Source organism: Pristiophorus japonicus, chromosome 11 (assembly GCF_044704955.1).
Source record: "Pristiophorus japonicus isolate sPriJap1 chromosome 11, sPriJap1.hap1, whole genome shotgun sequence".
NCBI lineage: Eukaryota > Metazoa > Chordata > Chondrichthyes > Pristiophoridae > Pristiophorus > Pristiophorus japonicus.
This window is the reverse complement of record NC_091987.1, coordinates 34,061,337-34,083,924: the sequence shown is the minus strand read 5'-3', so window position 1 is coordinate 34,083,924 and position 22,588 is coordinate 34,061,337. Positions and strand designations below refer to the sequence as shown.

Sequence of the window (22,588 nt, the reverse complement as noted above, 5' to 3'; positions counted from 1 at the left end):
ACATTGTCTGCCCTGCCATCTCTATTGTATTTTATATTGTAACTTATCAGAATGTAAAGCTGGGTGAAACTCCAGACCCCACATTTTGCCACCCTCCTTTTTCCAATGTTCCTGATCCTCCCACCCTGACCTCCTCTCCTGACCCCCCAATCGACCACACTCCTGGCCCCATCCCCGATCTCCCTCACTGGCAGTAGTATTGCAAACTGCTGCATCACAGTTGTTATGCAAGATTCAGAAATTGATATAAAGATATATCCAAAATAAAACCTCAAACCTTTTAATTCTTTACTATCTTCCATAGCAGTGCTCACGATGAGCAAGAGGATAGGGCCGTTGTTTGAAGATTCATCGTGATTGAATTAGTCAAACTGCCTTTTTATTACAGAATATCGTGGGAGTGTTAGACTATAATTGCACGATTGTGTACATATTTATATCTAATAGGGCCGATTTTCACTTTTGGCATTAATTGATCGGGCAGAGCCCACCGAAATGAAACGCACCGGAGGCCCAAACATGGTCAGGCCTCGTCGGGCAGGAGTGCCAGTCACTTATTTCAAGGCTCCCTCGAAAATCGAGTTGGGGGGGCATCAGTTGAGAGCCATTGTTTTTTTAAATTATCATCTGCCTACCACCTTGTTAAACTGAAAAATGGGGTGGTAGGCATATAACAATCGCCGCCAATGTGTTTGATGATGCAGAGGTCAAAAGATTGTGCGAGCAGATGTGTCCCTAGTGCTGCTATACAGTAGGATGTCAGATGCTCATGCCACTGTGGTCTCCCCTTAACCTCGTTACATTTTTTCATGTTTTCAGCTCTTGTTGATTTGTGGTTTGGGGGGGTACGTAACCAGATAAGTTTTCAGCTTTCTAACAATTTTCATTTTTGTTTTAAATATTGCTCCCCTCAAGTGTTGCATTCCTGCAGCTTTTCTCTGTGCCACCACTGCTATTCCCATGGCCAATGCTTCACCTCATATCACTGCCCATTTTACTTTCATTGGGCCTGTAATGTTTCAGCTCTTGGTCATCCTGCTGCTCTTTTTGCCTCCTGATGCCTCATGCCACCACTGTGATTCTGCTGTCACTGCTCAACTGAGATGTCTCTCCCACCCTTCCCATGATTTATGATGCCTGCCTTGCTGTGACAAACTGCTCCCACCGGTTGGCCCTTTCTCCAGCTTTGCTGCTCGCCATTCCAAGTCATTGTCATGTATCTTACATTATTATATATAACTGTATCCTAACATGCTATACATGACTGTAATAAGATATGACCTGTAACCACCAGCATACCTTACCACCAGGGGTGCACTTGCAAGAGACAGGTATATAAGGACAGGTCTCAGGCAAGTGCAGCATTCCTGAGCTGTGAAATAAAGGTGCAAGTCCAGAGTGACCTTGACTTCACTACATGCCTCGTGTGAATCTGTACTGAGGGGACAGGACTTTACAGTGGCGACGTGTTACAGGATTACAGAATCCACAGAATGGCAAACAGCGGATCACATGAAAAGTACAATGCGGGAGACAATTGGAAGGACTTTATAGAAAGGCTCCAGCAAAGCTTTGTAACCAAAGACTGGTTAGGCGACAATAAGGCAGACAAGAGAAGAGCCCATCTCTTGACCAGCTGTGGCTCGAAAACATACGCTTTAATGAAGGATTTGTTAGCACCCGAGAATCCAGCAAGCAAGTCGTTTGAAGAATTGAGCACACTGGTAAGAGACCACCTGAAGCCAGCGAGCAGCCTACACATGGCCAGACACAGGTTCTACAACTACAGATGCTGTGTGGGCCAGAGCATACCTGATTTTGTGGCGGAACTTCGGAGGTTGGCTAGTTTATGTGAGTTCTCCGATGAACTGAGGAGAGAAATGCTGAGAGACTTTTTCATTGAGGGAAAAGGCCATGCAGGCATATTCCGAAAGCTCATAGAGACCAAGAACCTGACCTTAGAGGCAGCAGCACTGGTTGCACAGACATTCTTGGTCGGGGAAGAAGAAACGAGGTTGATTTACAATGCAGGTACGACAACTAACGAAATATCGGAAAAAGAAGTTCACAGCACTAAACAAGCTGCTACCCCCACACACAGACAAAACCGGGAGAACAGGCTCTCGACAGCAGGCAGAAGCCATCAAGGGCCACAGGAACAGCCGTTCACACCTCATCAACCCACAATCCAAGCAATCAACTACAAACTGAGAGAAGCTCAAGAGAGATCAGCCAGACGCAGCTCATTCTTTGGGAACACTTTGAACAATGGAACAGGTCTGCGCTGGAGGTGTGGGGGTGGGCACTCATCAAGGGGATGTCGATTTCAGCAGGCTGTTTGCAGAAATTGTGAATATACAGGGCATTTGGCCCGCATGTGCAAATAAACGGCAGCTCGGCTGGTATACGAATCGGATGGGTCGGAAAGCGGACCAGAAGATGGTGGAGACAGTACCCGGGTCACCGATGTACAGCGGGTCAACACAATCAATGGCCGCTGCTCCTATAACAGGATGTCTCCTATAATGATGAGGGTCCTACTCAACGGATATCTGTCAACATGAAGCTGGATACGGGAGCGAGTCAATCTCTCATGGGCGCTCAACAATTTGAACAACTGTGGCCGCATAAAAGAGACAGACCAAAACTCACAAGGGTCGACACCAAACTAAGGACCTATACCAAAGAAATCGTACCAGTCCTCGGCAGCGCCATGCTCTCTGTCACACACAAAGGCAGAGTAAACCGACTTCCCCTGTGGATTGTCCCCGGAGATCCCCCAGCACTGCTGGGGTGAAGCTGGCTGGCAAAACTAAACTGGAAATGGGATGATGTCCATGCCATGTCATTAGAGCAACGGACCTCCTGCTCAACAGTTATAAAGCGATTTGAACATCTCTTTCAGCCAGGTGTGGGCACTTTCAAAGGGGCCAAAGTCAAAATCTACATCTAGACCGGTCCATCACAAGGCCACAGCTGTACCCTATGTGATGAGGGAAAAGATTGAACACAAACTAGACGGGCTTCTGCGGGAAGGCATTATATCACCTGTGGAATTTAGCGACTGGGCAAGTCCCATCGTCCCAGTCATGAAGCCTGATGGATCCATACGAATCTGTGGGAACTACAAATCTACCATAAACACAGTCTCCCTACAGGACCAGTACCCGCTGCCCAGAGCGGAAGACTTATTTGCCACATTGGCTGGAGGTAAACTTTTCTCAAAATTAGAGCTCACATCTGCGTATATGACGCAAGAATTGACCGAGGAATCCAAGCTACTCACCACCATCAACACACATCGAGGCCTTTTCATGTACAATCGATGCCCATTCGGCATCAGGTCGGCAGCTGCCATATTCCAGCGCAACATGGAGAGTCTGTTCAAGTCCATCCCGGGGACGGTTGTATTTCAAGACGACATATTTATCACGGGCAGGGACACCGACTCCCATCTCCATAATTTGGAGGAAGTACTAAAGCGATTGGATCGGGTAGGCCTACGAGTCAAGAAATCCAAATGCCTGTTTCTCACACCTGAGGTTGAATTTTTGGGCAGAAGGATTGCCGCTGATGGAATCCGCCCAACAGAGTCCAAAACAGAAGCAATTCGCCTGGCACCCAGGCCCCAGAATGTCTCAGAACTGCGCGCCTTTCTCAGGCTACTCAATTACTTTGGGAACTTTATGCAGAACTTAAGCACGCTGCTGGAGCCTCTCCACGTGCTACTCAGGAAGGGTGCGATTGGTTTTGGGGGGACGCCCAGGAACGCGCCTTCAATAAGGCACGCAACCTTCTGTGTTCCAACAGTGTTTTGACTTTCTTTGACCCAGGTAAAAAGCTAGTTCTCACATGCGATGCGTCAGCGTGTGGGGTCGGGTGCATTTTGCAACATGTCAATAGTGCGGGCAAATTACAACCCATAGCTTATGCCTCCAGGTCACTTTCGCGGGCGGAGCGCGGGTACGGAATGGTAGAGAAGGAGGCGCTCGCGTGCGTGTACGGTGTCAAAAAGATGCATCAATACCTTTTCGGGGCCAAGTTCGCATTAGAAACCGACCACAAGCCCCTCACGTCCCTCCTATCCGAGAGCAAGGCAATAAACGCCAATGCCTCAGCGCGAATTCAACGGTGGGCACTCATGCTGGCGTCCTACGACTATACCATAAGGCACAGACCAGGCACAGACAACTGTGCCGACGCGCTCAGCAGGCTTTCCCTGGTGACCACGGAAGGGTCTGACGAACAGGACTGTGAGATAGTCATGGCAATCAATGCCTTTGAGTCCACAGGTTCACCCATGACGGCTCGCTAAATCAGAGCCTGGACGGCCAGCGACCCCACGTTATCCTTCGTAAAAAGATGTGTCCTAACCGGTGACTGGGCAGAGGCTCGCGATGCCTGCCCCGAGGAATTAAAACCCTTTCACAGGCGCATGCATGAGCTATCACTACAAGCAGACTACCTGATGTGGGGCAGCCGAGTAGTCATGTCTCTGCGAGGCAGAGAGGCATTTGTCCGGGAGCTCCATCGCGAGCACCCGGGGATCATTCTCATGAAGGCCATAGCCAGATCCCACGTCTGGTGGCCTGGTATTGACGCGGACTTGGAGCTCTGCGTCCGAAGGTGCACCATTTGTGCCCAACTCAGCAATGCCCCCAGGGAGGCTCCACTGAGCCCCTGGCCCTGGCCTACCAAACCGTGGTCGCGGGTGCACATAGACTATGCGGGCCCATTCATGGGCAAAATGTTCCTCGTAGTTGTAGATGCATTTTCAAAGTGGATCGAATGCACCATTTTAAACTCGAGCACAACCTCCACCACTGTGGAGAGCCTCGCAACCATGTTTGCAACGCACGGAATCCCTGACATATTAGTCAGTGACAATGATCCGTGTTTCACCAGCGCAGAATTCCAAGACTTTATAATTGACCACGGCATAAATCACGTCAAGACGGCACCGTTCAAGCCGGCCTCCAACGGCCAGGCGGAGAGAGCAGTGCAAATCATTAAACAAGGCATGCTTAAAATTCAAGGTCCCACACTGCAGGGTCGCCTGTCGCGACTGCTGCTGGCATACAGATCTCGTCCGCACTCACTGACTGGGATCCCCCCCGCGCAACTGTTGATGAAAAGGACTTTAAAAACAAGGTTCTCATTAATCCTCCCAGACATGCACGAAATCGTTGAGGCAAAGCGCCGTAAGCTGACTGAGTACCATGACAGAAATTCGAGGGGGAGATGGAATGAGATACGGGACAAAGTGTTTGTACTAAACTATGGCAGGGGTCCTAAATGGCTTACAGGGACAGTAACGGGCAAGGAAGGAAACAGGCTACTGGTAGTACAAATGGACAATGGCAAAACCTGCCGGAGGCACGTAGACCAAGTCAAAAGCAGATTTACCAACAACACTACGGAACCAGAGGCAGACTACAATGTGGAACTCGCACCACACCTGGTGGACAGACAGAGGGAACAACCTGAGGAAAGGGCAATCCCAACAGACAGCCCAGGCGAGTCAACAACAATCACACCAATCGAAACAGACAGCCCAGGCGAGATACCAGCAACCACAGCCAAAGAAAAACAGACACCAAGGCAAACAACTGAACCACAACTCAGACGCTCCACGCGAGAGCGTAGACCACCTGAGAGACTGAACCTATAAAGACAATAAAACCTTGGGGGAGGGTGATGTCATGTATCTTACATTATTATATATAACTGTATCCTAACATGCTATACATGACTGTAATAAGATATGACCTGTAACCACCAGCATACCTTACCACCAGGGGTGCACTTGTAAGAGATAGGTATATAAGGACAGGTTTCAGGCAAGTGCAGCATTCCAGAGCTGTGAAATAAAGGTGCAGGTCCAGAGTGACCTTGACTTCACTACATGCCTCATGTGAATCTGTACTGAGGGGACAGGACTTTACAGTCATCATCATAGGCAGTCCGTCGGAATTGAGGAAAACTTGCTTCCACTCTTAAAATGAGTTCTTAGGTGGCTGAACAGTCCAATAGGAGAATTACAGTCTCTGTCACAGGTGGGACAGACAGTGGCTGAGGGAAGGGGAAGGATTCCAAAGTGGTTGTCCACTGGACTCCTTCTCGGCTGTTACTTCTTCCCACTTACACCAGCCGGACATTTCCACAGCCCATTGTGTAGGATTGTAGCACCCCACCAACTAATATAAGCACATAAATCCTCATCAAAGACCCTTAACTAACATCCCTGAAAGCCACAAACATCCAGCAATAAGCATCTGCAAGAGTCAACACTGATCAGAGTGACATATTCATAAACACAGTTTATCAGAATGCGATGTTAGCAAGAATGTGATGCAGTAATCCAGCCACTGTTGACCAGAATTTCTTGTTTGCCTAAATGCCTCAAAAAGTCCCATACTCAGAAACAAACCACAGACTAAACTTAAGAATGTGCATAATGTTGAGAAGGATGAATAAATGAAAGACCTTCAGTTAGTGAACAGTGACCTTTTTTAACCAGAAACATTTGTGACACTTTGAAAGCTCTCTATGATCCTGCCACTTCTGTCAGAGCATGCCAGAAGCATGCAGGTGACTAATCCCCAATCATGAATAAATTTGATATATTTCATTAATTGGATAGAAATGTCAGTGGCCTTCTTAACTGACCATCTTAGGTCATCACAGAAAGCATTAACAATGTTCACTAACATTCAATACAAGGTAACTTCATATTTCCCAGGTCTTGATAACAGCTAATGAATGGGAAGGTAGTGGCCCTATATTTTTTTAAAGCTTGAGAGAGGCAGAGGATGTACAGTTTCCCCAAATTTTTCCAGGAACTGGTGTTCCTACAATAAAGATCTAAGTGGTGATGGTTTGGCTGGCTCTTCTCAATTGTCTTTCTCCCACCTTCACTGGTTATCCACTCTTCAGCTATTTATAATGGCTATGAAAATCAATGGGATACCGGTGGTTATTTTCGACTGACAATGCACTCCGATGCTGACCTCACCAGAATTTACAGTATCAATGGGAAGGCAATCTCAGGACCATCCTTAGCCACAGCTATGTCCCAATTGGCTCCTTGTGCAAGGGGCTGATCAGGATATTTTAAAAAAATTACCATTCTTTGGCAGTCCAGCCCAAATGCAGAAGCTAAAATTGGACAAGTTTAGATTCACATTTCAATTTATGGGTATAAGATGGTAGTTCACCTGAAACAGATTCATCAAGAACAGAACTGGAAGCAGAGAATGTGGTGATAGTAGATGTACTGTGTGAGGAAATTTCAGGGGTATAATAGGGCTGTAGAACAACTTTTCCAATGCTCTGTTTGCTTGAATTATTTGCTAAAAAGAACACAAAGGATTATTAGTAACAGTCCATTCATTATTGATTTATTCTAGCATCAGTAAAAGCTCACATTTTATTTGGAGAATGGATGACACAATGGTTTATCACACTGCAAGACCAGAATGGGAAACAGCTTTATTTCCGAGGACTAACATGCCTGAATATGATGAGCACAAAATTTGACCAAGTTTAAAACAAAAAAAAACATATTTTGTCACTTTTTTAAATTGAGAAACTTGGGTTAAGGGGCAGGACCTGCAGTGGAAGACACACTAATGTTGGGAAAAGATAATAGTCCTGAAATTCTGCAGACCTGGGTCCGCAAAATTAATTGAAGTCATGGATGAGTTACAGTTTCCTTCAGCTGAACTTTGGGAAGGCTGAAGCCATTGTCATCGGCCCCCACCACAAGCTCCATACCTAGCCATCGACTCTACCCTCTCACTCCAGCCAATGTCTCGGACCACATTACAACTGCAGCATCCTCTGCAACCCAGAGATGAGTTTCTCATACCATATCCTCTCCATCACATAGACCTCCTACTTCCACCCACATAACATTTCTGATCTCCACTCCTACCTCACCCCATCTGCCGCTGAAGCCCTCATCCATGCCATAGAACACAAGAACATAACAAATAGGAGCAGGAGTAAGCCATAAGGCCCCTCGACCCTGCTCCACCATTCAATAAGATCATGGCTGATTTGATCTTGTCCTCAACTCCACTTTCCTGCCCGCTCCTCATAACCCATGACCCTGATATAGTTCAAGAATCTGTATCTCAGCCTTGAATATATTCAATGACACAGCCTCCACAGTTCTCTTGGGTAAAGAAGTCCAAAGATTCACGACACTTTGAGAGAAGAAATTCCTCCTCATTTCCATCTTAAATGGATGACTCCTTATTCTGAAACTATGCCCCCTAGTTCTAGATTCCTCAACAAGGGGAAACATCCCCTCTACCCTGTCAAGCCCCCTCAGTATCTTATGGTTCAATAAGATCATGTCTCATTCTTCTAAACTCCAATGAGTATAGGCCCAATCTACTAAACCTTTCCTCAGAAGACAACCCCTTCATCCCAAGAATCAACTGAGTGAACCTTCTCTGAACTGTCTCCAATGCACGTATAATCCCTTCTTAAATAAGGAGACCAAAACTGTACGCAGTACTCTAGGTGTGGTCTCACCAATGCCCTGTATAGTTGTACCAAGACATCACTACTTTTATAATCCATCCCCCTTGCAATAAAGGCCAACATTCTATTTGCCTTCCTAATTACTTGCTGTACCTACATGCAAACTTTTTGTGTTTCATGTACAAGGACCCCAGATCCCTATGTACCACAGCATTTTGTAGTTTCTCTCCATTTAAATAATATGGGGCCACAAATTGCAGCCTTGCCGGGTCTGTACTAAATGCGAACGCATCCAATAAGGCCTTGCAATAGCCAGTTCTCGGGGCGCAATGCACGGCTTTTCCGAACTGTCAAAATTTTTTTAGACTCATCGAACGCATCCCCGCAGAAGGACATCCGCGCGGCAAAGATTGGGCTATTTGCCCAACTCATGCCCAGCGAATGTCCTTCAAACTCCCATTATTAACTAATGAGAATACTAGTTAGTGATTGGTGGTCCAGGCCCATGTGATTGCAACATAGACGTACGTACATGGAAGACAGATCCCCATACGCTGTAAATGAAGGCCTCAGAACGGAATCCTACGTTTTTCCAAGACCAACAGGTAGTTTCGTAGATTTTATTCGGGTCGGTTGCATTTGTATGAAGGAAGCTTCCGACCGCAATTTTACCCCCCATGTTGTTTTCTATTCTTCCTACCAAAATGGATAACCTCACAGTTTCCCACATTATACTCCATCTGCCAAATTTTTGCCCACTCACTTAACCTATCTATATTCCTTTGCAGATTCTTGTGTCCTCCTCGCAGCTTGCTTTTGCATCTATCTTTGTATCGTCAGCAAATTTGGCTACAACACACTCGGTCCCTTCATCCAAGTCATTGATATAGATTATAAATAGTTGAGATCCTAGCACTGATCCCTGTGGCACCCCACTAATTACAGTTTGCCAACCTGAAAATGACCCATTTATCCGACTCTCTGTTTTCTGTTAGTTAGCCAATTCGCTATCCATGCTAATATATTATCCCCAACATCATGAGCTCTTATCTTGTAACCTTTTATGTGGCACCTTAGTCACCTGGTCTATTCAAATGCTCTCCTGGCTGGCCTTCCAGCATCCATTATTTGTAAACTTAAGCTCATCCAAAACCATGTTGCCTACACAAGGCCCATCGTCCCTGTCCTCGCTGACCTACACTGGCTCCTTCGATGCTTCATATTGAAAATTTGTGCTCAACCATATTAGCTATATAGTTCAGCCTTCTATTTTGTTTATTGATTATTTGTTTTGCAGTTACGGGACATGTTGAGCATTGAGTCTCCTAAATTTCCAATATGGATAAAATGAATCAATGATAGTCAATTAGGATCAAGTGCTTTTGGTTGTATTTATTGTCAGGGCTGGACATGTTGTGTGAGAAAACCACAAGCAAAGGCAGATTGAAAAAAAAGTAAAATCAAACTTTGCTCCAACCCTCACCCTAACCCTAAATGCATCCTGTACACTCTTCCTAATGGATATGTGTAAAATAGATGCACAGAATTTGCAGAGCAGTTAAATATGATTATTGTAGGATGGGTCACTTTTTGCTTCGGGCTAATGTGAATTGCTTTTTGAAGTCAACTGCAATCAAATAATTTCATGTTAATTTGGTTATTATAAAATGAACACTTACCAGTTTTGAGGACAATTTGTTGGTCTGTATGATGAAGAGCTAGGTATCTATATAGAGTCAACAGACAATTATCTGTAGATGCAGAGACTGGCAGCTTGTACCTATGTAGGGATAATGATAAAGTTTATCACCAGCATTATGTAATAAATTTAACTTTTAAAAGCAAACTTTTAATAATTAGGTCCGCACTTCTCATCCAACTTGGGTAAAGCGCTTTTTCACACAAAGGGTATTGGAACTCTCCCTCTAAAAAGGCTTAGCTGCTGCGTCAATGGAAATTTTCAAGATTAAGATTGATAGATATTTTTTAGGTATAGGTATCATGGAAATGAGACACAGATCGGTCATTATCTAATTGAATGTGGAACAGGCTTGAGGGGTTGAATGGCCTACTCCCGTTCCTGGAATTCTATGTATTCTGAATTAGTGTCTTCCCATGTTCACACTCACCTGGCAGACTGATCCTACACTAGTTACAACAACAACTTACATTTATATATCACATTTAACGTAGCAAAACATCCCAAGACTCTTAACAAAAGCGAAATCAATAATAATATTTTTGACACCGGGCCACAGAAGGAGATAGCCGGACTGATGACCAAAAACTTGGTCAAAGAGCTAGGTTTTAAGGAGCATCTTAAAGAAAGAGAGAGAGGTGGAGAGGTTTAGGGAGAGAATTCCAGAGCTTAGGGCCAAGACAATTGAAAGCACAGCCGCTAACGATGGAACGATTAAAATCGTGGATACACAAGAGACGAAAATTGGAGGAGCACAGAGATCTCGAAGGCTTGTAAGGCTGAAGCAGGTTACAGAGATGGGGAGGGGCGAGACCATGGAGGGATTTGAAAATGAGGATGAGGATTTTTAAATTGAGGCATTGTCAGACCGGGAACCAGAGTAATTCAGCAAGCACACGGGTGATCAGTGAATGAGACTTGGAGCGAGTTAAGATATGGCCAGTAGAGTTTTGGATGAGCACAAGTTTATGTAGCGTGAAGATGGGAGGCCGGCCAGGAGAGCATTGGAATAGCTCAGTCTAAAGGTAACAAAGGCAAGGATAAGGGTTTCAGCAGCAGATGAGCTGAGGCAGTGTAAGGGGATAAAAAACGGTCACTAGAGTGGAGACAGACCGAGGGTCACGAACGGGGATACTGAAGGTAGTGAATTGATCTGACATGTAAAATGGTCCAGATTAAAAGGACTTATCAGTATTAGGAGGTTCTGAGGAATTAGGAATTCCTCTGTCTTACGATAGCAATTGTAATATTGACCGATTATGTAAAACTCGCTTATGTATGTAAAGCACGCTTATGCACTCGCTTACATTGGGTTAAGAGGGAAGCAGCAATGCCTGATGGTTAATGAACTATCCATTGGATTAACCTTAGAACAGACTCATGGAAGCGTACATATTCAGTACAGAACAAGGACACAAATGTTTGGGAACATAGATTTTAGCAGCATGGGAACAGAATGGTATTGACTGGTAGTTTTGACTAGAGCTCTTGGGAGAGGGATAAGGAGGCACCACCCTGTAAAACAAAGTTAATCAACACGTCATGAGAAATTGAGGCAAATCGAATAACACATTCCAGAAGGGTGACATGTGATGGGAGACGGACAGGTGGGGGAGAACCACTCAGAGCCAGTCTGAGCAGTAGGCCAATCGGTGGTTTTGTAGGAGGGTCGCACACCTTGGAAAACTGTATAATTGTAATTAAAAAACCTCTGATCAGAGAAGTGTTCATCGGAACCTTCCCGAGCATGCTTGAATAATAACCGGTTGAACCAAGGTTTAGTCTGAATGATTCTGTGGTCGTTATATGAGAGAGGGCAGGTGTCGATTCCTTATATCAGGGAGTCCACCTTGAGGAAGAGAAGTCTTCCTTTTACCCCCAACAGGCAGAGCTGGAGTTAGGCGACATTACGGAAGTGATGATGAAGCGGATTTGTGGTCGGAAGCTCATCTCAGGGTCAAACACAACACCAAGATTGCGAACAGTCTGATTTAGCTTCTGACAGTTCCCAGGGATTGAAACGGTGTCCAGGGAACGGAGTTTGTGGCGGGAACCAAAGACAATGGCTTCAATCTTTCCAATAGTTAGCTGGAGGAAATTTCTGCTCAACAACAACTTGTACTTATATAGCACATTTAAAGTAGTAAAATGTGCAAGGCACTGCACAGGAGTGTTATAAGATTTTTTTAAATTGACACCGAGCCACATAAGAAGAAATTACAGCAGATGACCAAAAGCTTGGTCAAAGAAGTAAGTTTTAAGAAGTGTCTTAAAGGAGGAAAAAGAGTTGAGAGGTTTAGGGAGGCAGTTCCAGAGCTGAGGGCCCAGGCAGCTAAAGGCACGGCCATGGATGCTAAAGTGGGCAGAATTTGTGGAACGCAGATATCTCGGGGTGCGGGGGGGCGGTGGTTTGTGAGGCTGAAGGAGATTACAGAGATAGGGAGAGGCGAGGCAATGGAAGTATTTGTAAACAAGGATGAGAATTTTGAAATCGACACGTTGCTTTACCGGGAGCCAATGTAGGTCAGCGACCACAGGGGTGATGGGTGAACTGGACGAGTTTTGGATGACCTCAAGTTTACGGAAGGTAGCATGTGGGATGCTAGTTGGAGTAGTCAAGTCTAGAGGTCACAAAGGCATGGATGAGGGTTTCAACAGCAGATGAGCTGAGGCAGGGGCGGAGACAGGCAGTGTTACGGAGGTGGAAATAGACAGTTTTAGTTATGCCGCGGCTGGAAGTTCATCCAATATTGGGTGTCGGACAAGCAGTGTGACAAATCAAAGACAGTGAATGGGTCCAGAGAGGAGGTGGAGAGATAGAGCTAAGTGTCATCAACGTTCATGTGGAAACTGATGATGTGTTTTTGGATGATATCGCTGAGGGGGTCACATGTAGATGAGATATAGGAGGCCAAGGGTAGATCCTTCGGTGACTCCAGAGGTAACGGTGTGGGAGTGGGAAGAGAAGCCATTGCAGGTTATTCTCTAGCTATGATTTCATTAAAAATGGAACCGAGCAAGTGCAATGCTGCCCAGCTGGATGACGGCGGAGAGGCACTGGAGGAGGATGGTTTGGTCAACTGTGTCAGAGACTGCAGATAGGTCAAGAAGAATGAGGAGGGATAGTTTATCACGGTCACAGTCGAAGTTACAAAGGAAGTATATGGGGACATCAGGATGGCATTGCAGACATTCTAACTACCCACGTTCTGCCAGATACTTGAACTCCCCCCTCTCTCCACCACCCCTCCCCGCCCCACATCCCCAAAAAATACAAAACCATCCTCTGAAAAGCCGTTAACAGAGGTTTGGTATTTGGAGCAGTTTTCTGAGACAATCACGTTCAGATTTTGGGCCATCTTCAAGTTAAAAGAATAGAGTTCTCTTTGAAGTATTTACTAAGAAATGAAATAAGCTTCATCCTCTACCCACTACTACTTTGTATTATAATCTAAGGAGCAGGTTTGATTACCAGAAATTAGAGGGTAATCTTTCCAACCAAATCCTGGATGGACTATTTCACAAGCTAAACATTAGAATATGAAGTCTTGTCATCCAAAAGCTGACATGGGATCTGTTCTTCATTTATAACTGCCTTGAAGTCCATTCAACTTGTATGATTACCACTGAATACAGCAGAGGAAGGGCACATTGTTCCTCTGATTCAGAGTCCATAAAAGTGATAGGTGTATAATAATCCAACAGAGATACCCAAACTCCTTCTATAGATAATACCTCACTCCATTTTGTGGAGGAAAGAAAGTTGTACTGGTATTTCATCGCGTGGAACACATTTTATTTTATCAGTGCATTTGCAAATTCGTATAATCTAACAACTCGCACACAAATATTCGTTTTAACAATACACTGACATTTGTTACCTTTTCTTATCCTGATCAATGAATGTGATGTTCATGGATATTGAAATTGGGCTGAATGAACAGAAGGTAATGCAACATGTTATGCTTCTGATTGTCTCACTCTTAAATGCCAAAGTTGAGCCTTCAGGGAACTGACAAGATAGGGGCTCAAACCAATCCCCATCTTCATTTGCCACTCCTGGGATTTCAGCTTTGAGTGTGCAGTCACTGGAACCAAATCAACATTTTAATGTTACAACACTAAAAGATGCTACGGGCATTAATTATATTTTCCTTTTATGATATAACTCTATAATGTGACTTTCATTTATTTAACATGTCTCAATAAATTACTTCAGTGGATGAGTTAAAGTAATTTGACATGCAGTTTCAAAGCTAAGCAGGACCAGAATGATCAATAGATACAAAGTTAAACCTGTTCATCTCAGTTTATAAACACAAATTTGATAGCATTAGGATATATAGACATGCCTATTGAGGTTCAATATAATTATTCAATTGTCCAACAAGTAACAGATTACTTACCTTCGTGAGATCAAAAACTATTTCCTTCTACTGAAATACTGGAAGGAAAGGAGACAATGGATGGAGAGCAGTTGATTTCAAGATAGTAATCCAACCATGGAATTCAGAAAGTCATAAGCACAAAGCGTAAAGCTTTAGCAGCTGAACCCTGACACAGCGATTGTGATCTACAATCTCCTAAGTGTTGCTGGCAGCAGTCTTCAGGTGGATCATGGGAGCACATGATGTGATCAGGACAAAGGGGGAAACCTGGAAGGGGGGGGGCGGTGGGGAGAAGTGATCAGGAGGGAAGGGGCGATCAAAAAAGCAGAGGATTGGGAGAGAGGGAGGAAGCGGTGGGGAAAGAGAGGAGCATCTCTGAGAGGGGGAAAGTGGTGGAGGAGCCAATCAGCAGGCATTAATAGTCTTGCACTGCACTAGAGCCATGAGAAGCACTCCAGCACCTCCCAGCTCCACATTCAAGTATATATTTTTAAACTTAACTTTTTGGTAGATGCCTGCAGTTAGGGACCGCTCATTAGAAAGCATGTAAACCACGTCTTCCTTAATGCAGCGCAATTTTGCATACAGGTTCTCAAACAGGCGTTAGGGCTCTATTTGCATATGTGCTGGAGAGATATATGTTGCACATCATGAGGAGTTAAAATTTAACAGTCAAACTTCTTTGTATCATGGGGCAATAGACTTTCTAATATAAACAGGATGACTTTGAAGTGTGGTGAGAACATAAGAGCATAAGAAATAGGAGCAGGATTAGGCCACTTAGCCCCTCGAGCCTGCTCCGCCATTTAATAAGATCATGGCTGATCTGATCTTGCGCTCAGCTCTACTTCCCTACCCGCTCCCCCTAACCCTTTGCTCCCTTATCACTCAAAAATCTGTCTATCTCCACCTTAAATATATTCAACGACCCCCGCCTCCACAGTTCTTTGGGGCAGAGAATTCCACAGATTTCCGACCCTTAGAGAAAAGAAATGTCTCCTCATCTCAATTCTAAATGGGTGACCCCTTATTCTGAAACTATGCCCCTTAATTCTAGATTCCCCCACGTGGAAACATCCTCTCCACATCCACCTTGTCGAGCCTCTCAATATCTTAAATGTTTCAGTAAGATCACCTCTCATTCTTCTAAACTCCAATGAGTATAGACCCAACCTGCTCAACCTTTATTCATAAGGCAACCCCTTCATTTCCGTAATCAACCTAGTGAATCTTCTCTGAACTGGCTCCAATGCAAGTATATCCTTCCTTAAATAAGGAGACCAAAATTGTACACAGTACTCTAGGTGAGGCCTCACAAATACCCTGTACAGTTGTACCAGGACTTCCCTGTTTTTATACTCCATCCCCCTTGCAATAAAGGCCAACATTCCATTTGCCTTCCTGATTATTTGTTGTATCTGCATACTAACTTTTTGTTTTTCATACACAAGGACCCCAGATCCTTCTGTACTGCAGCATTTTGTAATTTCTCTCCATTTAAATAATAATTTGCTTTTTTATTTTTCCTGCCAAAATGGATAACTTCACACTTTCCCACATTATATTCCATCTGCCAAATGTTTGCCCACTCACTTAGCCTGTCTATATCCCTTTGCAGAAAAGCCATTCTCTCTGTACAGTTAGGTTAATCACCTGTATTGCGTATCAATAAAGTATTTTCCGTATATTGCACTACAAATATGTTGTTGTGAACCAGAGGAGGAAGGAGGAGTATCATAAGGTTTAGATTAGCTATGGAAAAACACAGGGAGCAATCTAGAGTAAAAATACTTAATTAGATGAACGCCAATTTCAGTGGGTTGAGAATGGATCTGGCCAGGGTAAATTGGAATCAAAGATTGGCAGGCAAAACTGAAAATCAAACAATGGGCTGCCTTTAAAGAGGAGATGGTTCAGGTACAGTTGAGGTATATTCCCACAAGGGGGAAAGATAGGGGGACCAAAGTCAGAACTCCCTGGATGAAGAAAGAGATAGAGAGTAAGATGAAGCAGGAAAAAGTATGACAGTGTCAGGTTGAGAATACAAGTGAGAACCAGGCTGAATATAGAAAGTTCAGAGGGGAAGTGAAAAAGGATATAAGAGGGACAAAGAGAGAGTATGAGAACAGACTGGCAGCTAAGATAAAATGGAATCCAAAAGACAAGGGGTGGGGCCGATTAGGTACCAGAATGGAGTCCTACTCATGGAGGCAGAGTGTATAGCTGAGGTACATAGAAACATAGAAACATAGAAAATAGGTGCAGGAGTAGGCCATTCGGCCCTTTGAGCCTGCACCACCATTCAATAAGATCATGGCTGATCATTTACATCAGTACCCCTTTCCTGCTTTCTCTCCATACCCCTTGATTCCTTTAACCGTAAGGGCCATATCAAACTCCCTCTTGAATATATATAATGAACTGGCATCTACAACTCTCTGCAATAGGGAATTCCACAGGTTAACAACTCTCTGAGTGAAGAAGTTTCTCCTCATCTCAGTCCTAAATGGCTTACCCCTTATCCTTAGACTATGTGCCCTGGTTCTGGACTTCTCCAACATCGGGAACATACTTCCTGCATCTAACCTGTTCAGTCCCGTCAGAATTTTATATGTTTCTATGAGATCCCCTCTCATCCGTCTAAACTCCAGTGAATACAGGCCCAGTCGATCAAGTCTCTCCTCATGTGTCAGTCCTGCCATCCCGGGAATCAGTCTGGTGAACCTTCGCTGCATTCCCTCAATAGCAAAAACGTCCTTCCTCAGATTAGGAGACCAAAACTGAACACAATATTACAGGTGAGGCCTCACTAAAGTCCGGTACAACTGCAGTAAGACCTCTCTGCTCCTATACTCAAATCCCCTAGCTATGAAGGCCAACATACCATTTGCCTTCTTCACCGCCTGCTGAACCTGCATGCCAACTTTCAATGACTGATGTACCATGACACCCAGGTTTCGCTGCACCTCCCCTTTTCCTAATCTGCCACCATTCAGATAATATTTTGCCTTCGTGTTTTTGCCACCAAAGTGGATAACCTCACAATTATCCACACTATACTGCATCTGCCACGTATTTGCCCACTCACCTAACTGTCCAAGTCACCCTGCAGCCTTTTAGCGTCCTTCTCACAGCTCACACTGCCATCCAGCTTAGTGTAATTTGCAAACTTGGAGATATTATACTCAATTCCCTCATCCAAATCATTAATATATATTGTAAATAGCTGGGGTCCCAGTACTCATCCCTGTGGTACCCCACTAGTCACTGCCTGCCATTCTGAAAAGGAACTGTTTATCCCGACTCTCTGCTTCCTGTCTGCCAACCAGTTCTCTATCCATATCAGTACATTACCCCCAATACCATGTGCTTTAATTTTGCACACAAATCTCTTGTGTGGGACCTTGTCAAAAGCCTTTTGAAAGTCCAAATATACCACATCCACTGGTTCTCCCTTGTCCACTCTACTAATTACATCCTCAAAAAATTCTAGAAGATTTGTCAAGCAGGATTTCCCTTTCATAAATCCATGCTGACTTGGACCGATCCCGTCACTGCTTTCCAAATGTGCTGCTATTTCATCTTTAATAATTGATTCCAACATTTTCCCCACTCCTGATGTTAAGCTAACCAGTCTATAATTACCCATTTTCTCTCTCCCTCCTTTCTTAAAATGTGGTGTTATATTAACTACCCTCCAGTCCATATGAACTGACCCAGAGATGATAGGCTGTTGGAAAATGATCACCAAGGCATCCACTATTTCTAGGGCTACCTCCTTAAGTACTCTGGGATACAGACTATCAGGCCCCTGGGATTTATCGGCCTTCAATCCCATCAATTTCCCTAACACAATTTCCCGCCTAATAAGGATTTCCTTCAGTTCCTCCTTCTCACTAAACTTTTGGTTCCCCAGTATTTCCCGAAGGTTATTTGTATCTTCCTTCATGAAGACAGAACCAAAGTATTTGTTTAACTGGTCTGCCATTTCTTTGTTCCCCATTATAAATTCACATGAATCTGACTGCAAGGGACCTACGTTTGTTTTCACTAATCTTTTTCTCTTCACATATCTATAGAAGCTTTTGCAGTCAGTTTTTATGTTCCCAGCAAGCTTCCTCTCATACTCGATTTCCCCCCTCCTAATTAAACCCTTTGTCCTCCTCTGCTGAATTATAAAATTCTCCCAGGCCTCAGGTTTGATGCTTCTACTGGCCAATTTATATGCCCTCTTCCTTGGATTTAACACTATCCTTAATTTCCCTTGATAGCCACAGTTGAGCCACCTTCCCCGTTTTATTTTTACACCAGACAAGGATGTACAATTGTTGAAGTTCATCCATGTGATCTTTAAATGTTTGCCATTGTCGATCCACCATCAACCCTTTAAGTATCATTTGCCAGACTATTCTAGCCAATTCACGTCTCATACCATCGAAGTTACGTTTCCTTAAGTTCTGGACCCTAGTCTCTGAATTAACTGTGTCACTCTCCATCTTAATAAAGAATTCTACCATATTATGGTCACTCTTCCCCAAGGGGCCTCGCACAACAAGATTGCTAATTAGTCCTTTCTCATTACACATCACCCAGTCTCGGATGGCCAGCCCTCTAGTTGGTTCCTCGACATATTGGTCTAGAAAACTATCCCTAATACACTCCAGGAAACCCTCCTCCACCGCATTGCTACCAGTTTGGTTAGCCCAATCAATATGTAGATTAAAGTCGCCCAAGATAACTGTTGTACCTTTATTGCACGCATCCCTAATTTCTTGTTTGATGCTGTCCCCAACTTCACTATTACTGTTTGGTGGTCTGTACACAACTCCCACTAGCGTTTTCTGCCCTTTGATATTCCGTAGCTCCACCCATACCAATTCCACATCATCCAAGCTAATGTCCTTCCTTACTATTGCATTAATTTCCTCTTTAACCAGCAACGCCACCCCACCTCCTTTTCCTTTCTGTCTATCCTTCCTAAATGTTGAATATTCCTGGATGCTGAGTTCCCAGCTTTAGTCACCCTGGAGCCATGTCTCTGTGATGCCAACTACATCATATCCACTAACTGCTATCTGTGCAGTTAATTCGTCCACCTTATTCCGAATACTCTTCATATTGAGGCACAGAGCCTTTAGGTTTGTCTTTTTAACACACTTTGCCTCTTTAGAATTTTGCTGTAATGTGGCCCTTTTTGCTTTTTGTCTTGGGTTTCTCTGCCCTCCACTTTTACTTTTCTTCTTTCTATCTTTTGCTTCTGCCCCCATTCTACTTCCCTCTGTCTCCCTGCATAGATTCCCATCCCCCTACCATATTAGTTTAACCCCTCCCCGACAGCACTGGCAAACACTCCCCTGAGGACATTGGTTCCGGTCCTGCCCACGTGCAGACAGTCCGGTTTGTACTGGTCCCACCTCCTCCAGAACCGGTACATAGGGGCCAACTTTGCCCAAGCTGTTTTTTCGGTGCACTGACCTGAAAAGTGCGCCGACTTTGCGCGCTGGAAACGGCGTCGGGAAAAAGTCGCCCCATCCTCGCCGCTCTTCACAGTCCCCGGAGTCCCGGCGTGGCATGCATTCTGAAGTGGGGGGTGGAGCAACAGGCCAGCGCCGAAAAGAGTGCCGGCACCTGCGCACATGCGCAGTGGTGTCGGCCCGATGTCCGCGCATGCGCAATAGTGGCAAAATTTGGCACACGGCTATTTTTAAAGTGCATCGCAGCTGTTATTTGTTGCGTGCCAGGAGTGCTCCGAATCGAAATAGCTGGTGTGCTGAATGCAAGCAGCAGTGTCCTGCCTGAAATTAACTGTTGCATGCCTGGAAAAGTGTTTGGAATCATTGCAAAAGTGCTGTTAGGTGTCTCAGAGGACTGTGTGTTTTAAAAAATCATAGTTTGACTAAGTGCAGTGGAAAAGTGTGTCAGAGCATTGCAAAAGTGCTGTTAGTGTCACCGAGCAGTTGCAGCAATAATGCAGCAACGTCCACCAAGAACAAAGAATTTCTTGCATGACGAAGTCGAGTCACTGGTTACTGTCTTTGAGAACAGATGGCAGCACCTGAATACTAGCACAGGTCACACAAAAGTGCCACCCAAAGAGGTGAAGAAACACTGCAACAAAGTAGCAGAAGAATTCTGCGGATTGGTGATTAACAAGAGATCTGGAAGGCAGTGTAAAAAGAAGTGGCAGGACCTTGGTCAAGTAGTTAGTGTAAGTAATATTTCATTCATTCAATGTAATTTCAATTATAAATGTGACCAGCTGTACATGACCCACCCAGCAGAAAGACACCCTCTCTAAAAAGTTGCATTTTCATCTTTGCAGAAGAACTGGCCCACAACAAAGGGAAACAACTAGAACAGGAGGAGGACCGGCACATCTGCACCCACTGACACCCTTGGAAGAGAGGGTCGCTGCTTTGATGGGTCCTGCCTGGAGAAAAACCATCAAGCTGGGCCCGCACGTGAGGGAGTGGGTAAGTCATGAAAAGTCATCGTGGCCCTTCAAATCAACCTGCTGCCTGGCCTGCTATGTGTGAGCCTACTCATGCCACCCATTTCACTGTTCTGTTATGTGTTGCAGAACTTGAGGACAATCATCCTGATGATCCAAATCAAGATTCAGATGTGGACAAGCCTAAAGAGGAGAGCAACCCTCCAGAACAACATGAGTGTGAGGGGCACTTTGAGTGGATGTGGGAGGGGTTCGATGACAGGAATGTTCGACTGAAACTTGAGGAGGTCAACATATCTCACTTGCCAGGCTCTTCCGTGATTAGTGATTCATCATTGTATGGTTTCCCACCGTCCGAGGTTGCAGGTCCCAGTGGTGGTGGTGCTGGTGGTGTTGTGCCGCAGCATCGCAGACCCGTGGCCCCACCGTCCGAGGTTGCAGGTCCCAGTGGTGGTGGTGCTGGTGGTGTTGTGCCGCAGCATCGCAGACTCATGGCCCCACCATCCAAAGTTGCAGATCCCAGCAGTGGTGGTGGTGGTGGTGCTGGTGCAAATCAGCAGGCCAAGGTCCCAGCCTGCGCCTCCCAGTGGGATGCTGCAAGCCAGATCCAGGGGGAGGGGAAGGAGACATGGACCATGCTCTCCTGAGATGCAGGATGCAATAGATGTGGTTCAGATGATGGCATTGGGTAGGGAGAGTGTTAAGCTTCCCCAATCACTCCTGGACTGAGTGAGTGAGGACGAGCATAACTGGGGTGAGTGAGGTGGTAGCGGGACTGTCGGGAGAAGTAACAGTAATGATTTGGGAAATGGGAACCATGTCCGCTAACATCAGTGAGGGAATGGTGGCCATGAGGGATGGAATGTCAGAGGGAGTGGAAAGGACAAAAGTTGCAATGACCAAGGCCATGAGGGAGGGAATGTCTGAGTTAGCTGCTGCAATAAGGGAACATGCCCAGACTCCGCACCTATTGACAGAATCAACTGCCACTCCCACTCCAATCCCCGCACCGAGCTCTGAACAGGCCGAGGCCGCGCCCTCCAGCTTGCCGCCTGGGCCCTCCAACTTGCTACGTGCCGTTGACACAACCCCACCCTCAAGAGGTGCCCAGTGGCCAAGATGTTAGAAAGAAGAATCTTGGTGTGCACCCCAGAAACACTGCAAGCAGTGCCTGCGGGCAGGGATCGTGGAGAGCCCGCGACCATGCGCAGCGGGCGGCCTTAGACTAAGGGGGATGAGATGGGTGCAGCCTTTCTTTGCTGCTGTTGTTTTTGCTTTTGTTGTTTGTCACTTCACTCACTGTTCTAACTGTTCTCACATTGGGTGTTTTTTGTAAGTTATGTAACTTTACACATTTATAAGTGAACTTAAAGTTTAAGTCATCTTACAGTATAAATGTTTTCACATTGGATTTTTCTAGTAAGTTATGTAACGTTACAAGTTTATAAGTGATCTTAACGTTTCAGTGATCCCAAAGAGTAAAGTTTGATACATGAATATTTTTATTACACTAAAGTTAAGTACATTACAAAGTTTTGAATAAAATATATTTTACAT

The 22,588-nt window shown here is 45.0% G+C and overlaps 1 protein-coding gene across 5 annotated transcripts in view; it reads right to left on the bottom strand.

Annotated features, from left to right (window-relative positions):
- Positions 1-22,588, bottom strand: part of LOC139276009 (cilia- and flagella-associated protein 47-like) — a 1,107,008-nt gene that overhangs the window by 724,651 nt on the left and 359,769 nt on the right. For 4 of the 5 annotated variants that reach the window (XM_070893331.1, XM_070893333.1, XM_070893335.1 and 1 more), the window contains exons 27-29: positions 14,074-14,280; positions 10,173-10,273; positions 7,218-7,352 (exon numbers count right to left, since the gene is read on the bottom strand). In XM_070893331.1, coding sequence (XP_070749432.1) covers positions 7,218-7,352; positions 10,173-10,273; positions 14,074-14,280 — 443 coding nt within the window. The remainder of the gene's footprint in view (positions 1-7,217; positions 7,353-10,172; positions 10,274-14,073; positions 14,281-22,588) is intronic. The other variant, XM_070893334.1, reaches the window with a different exon arrangement.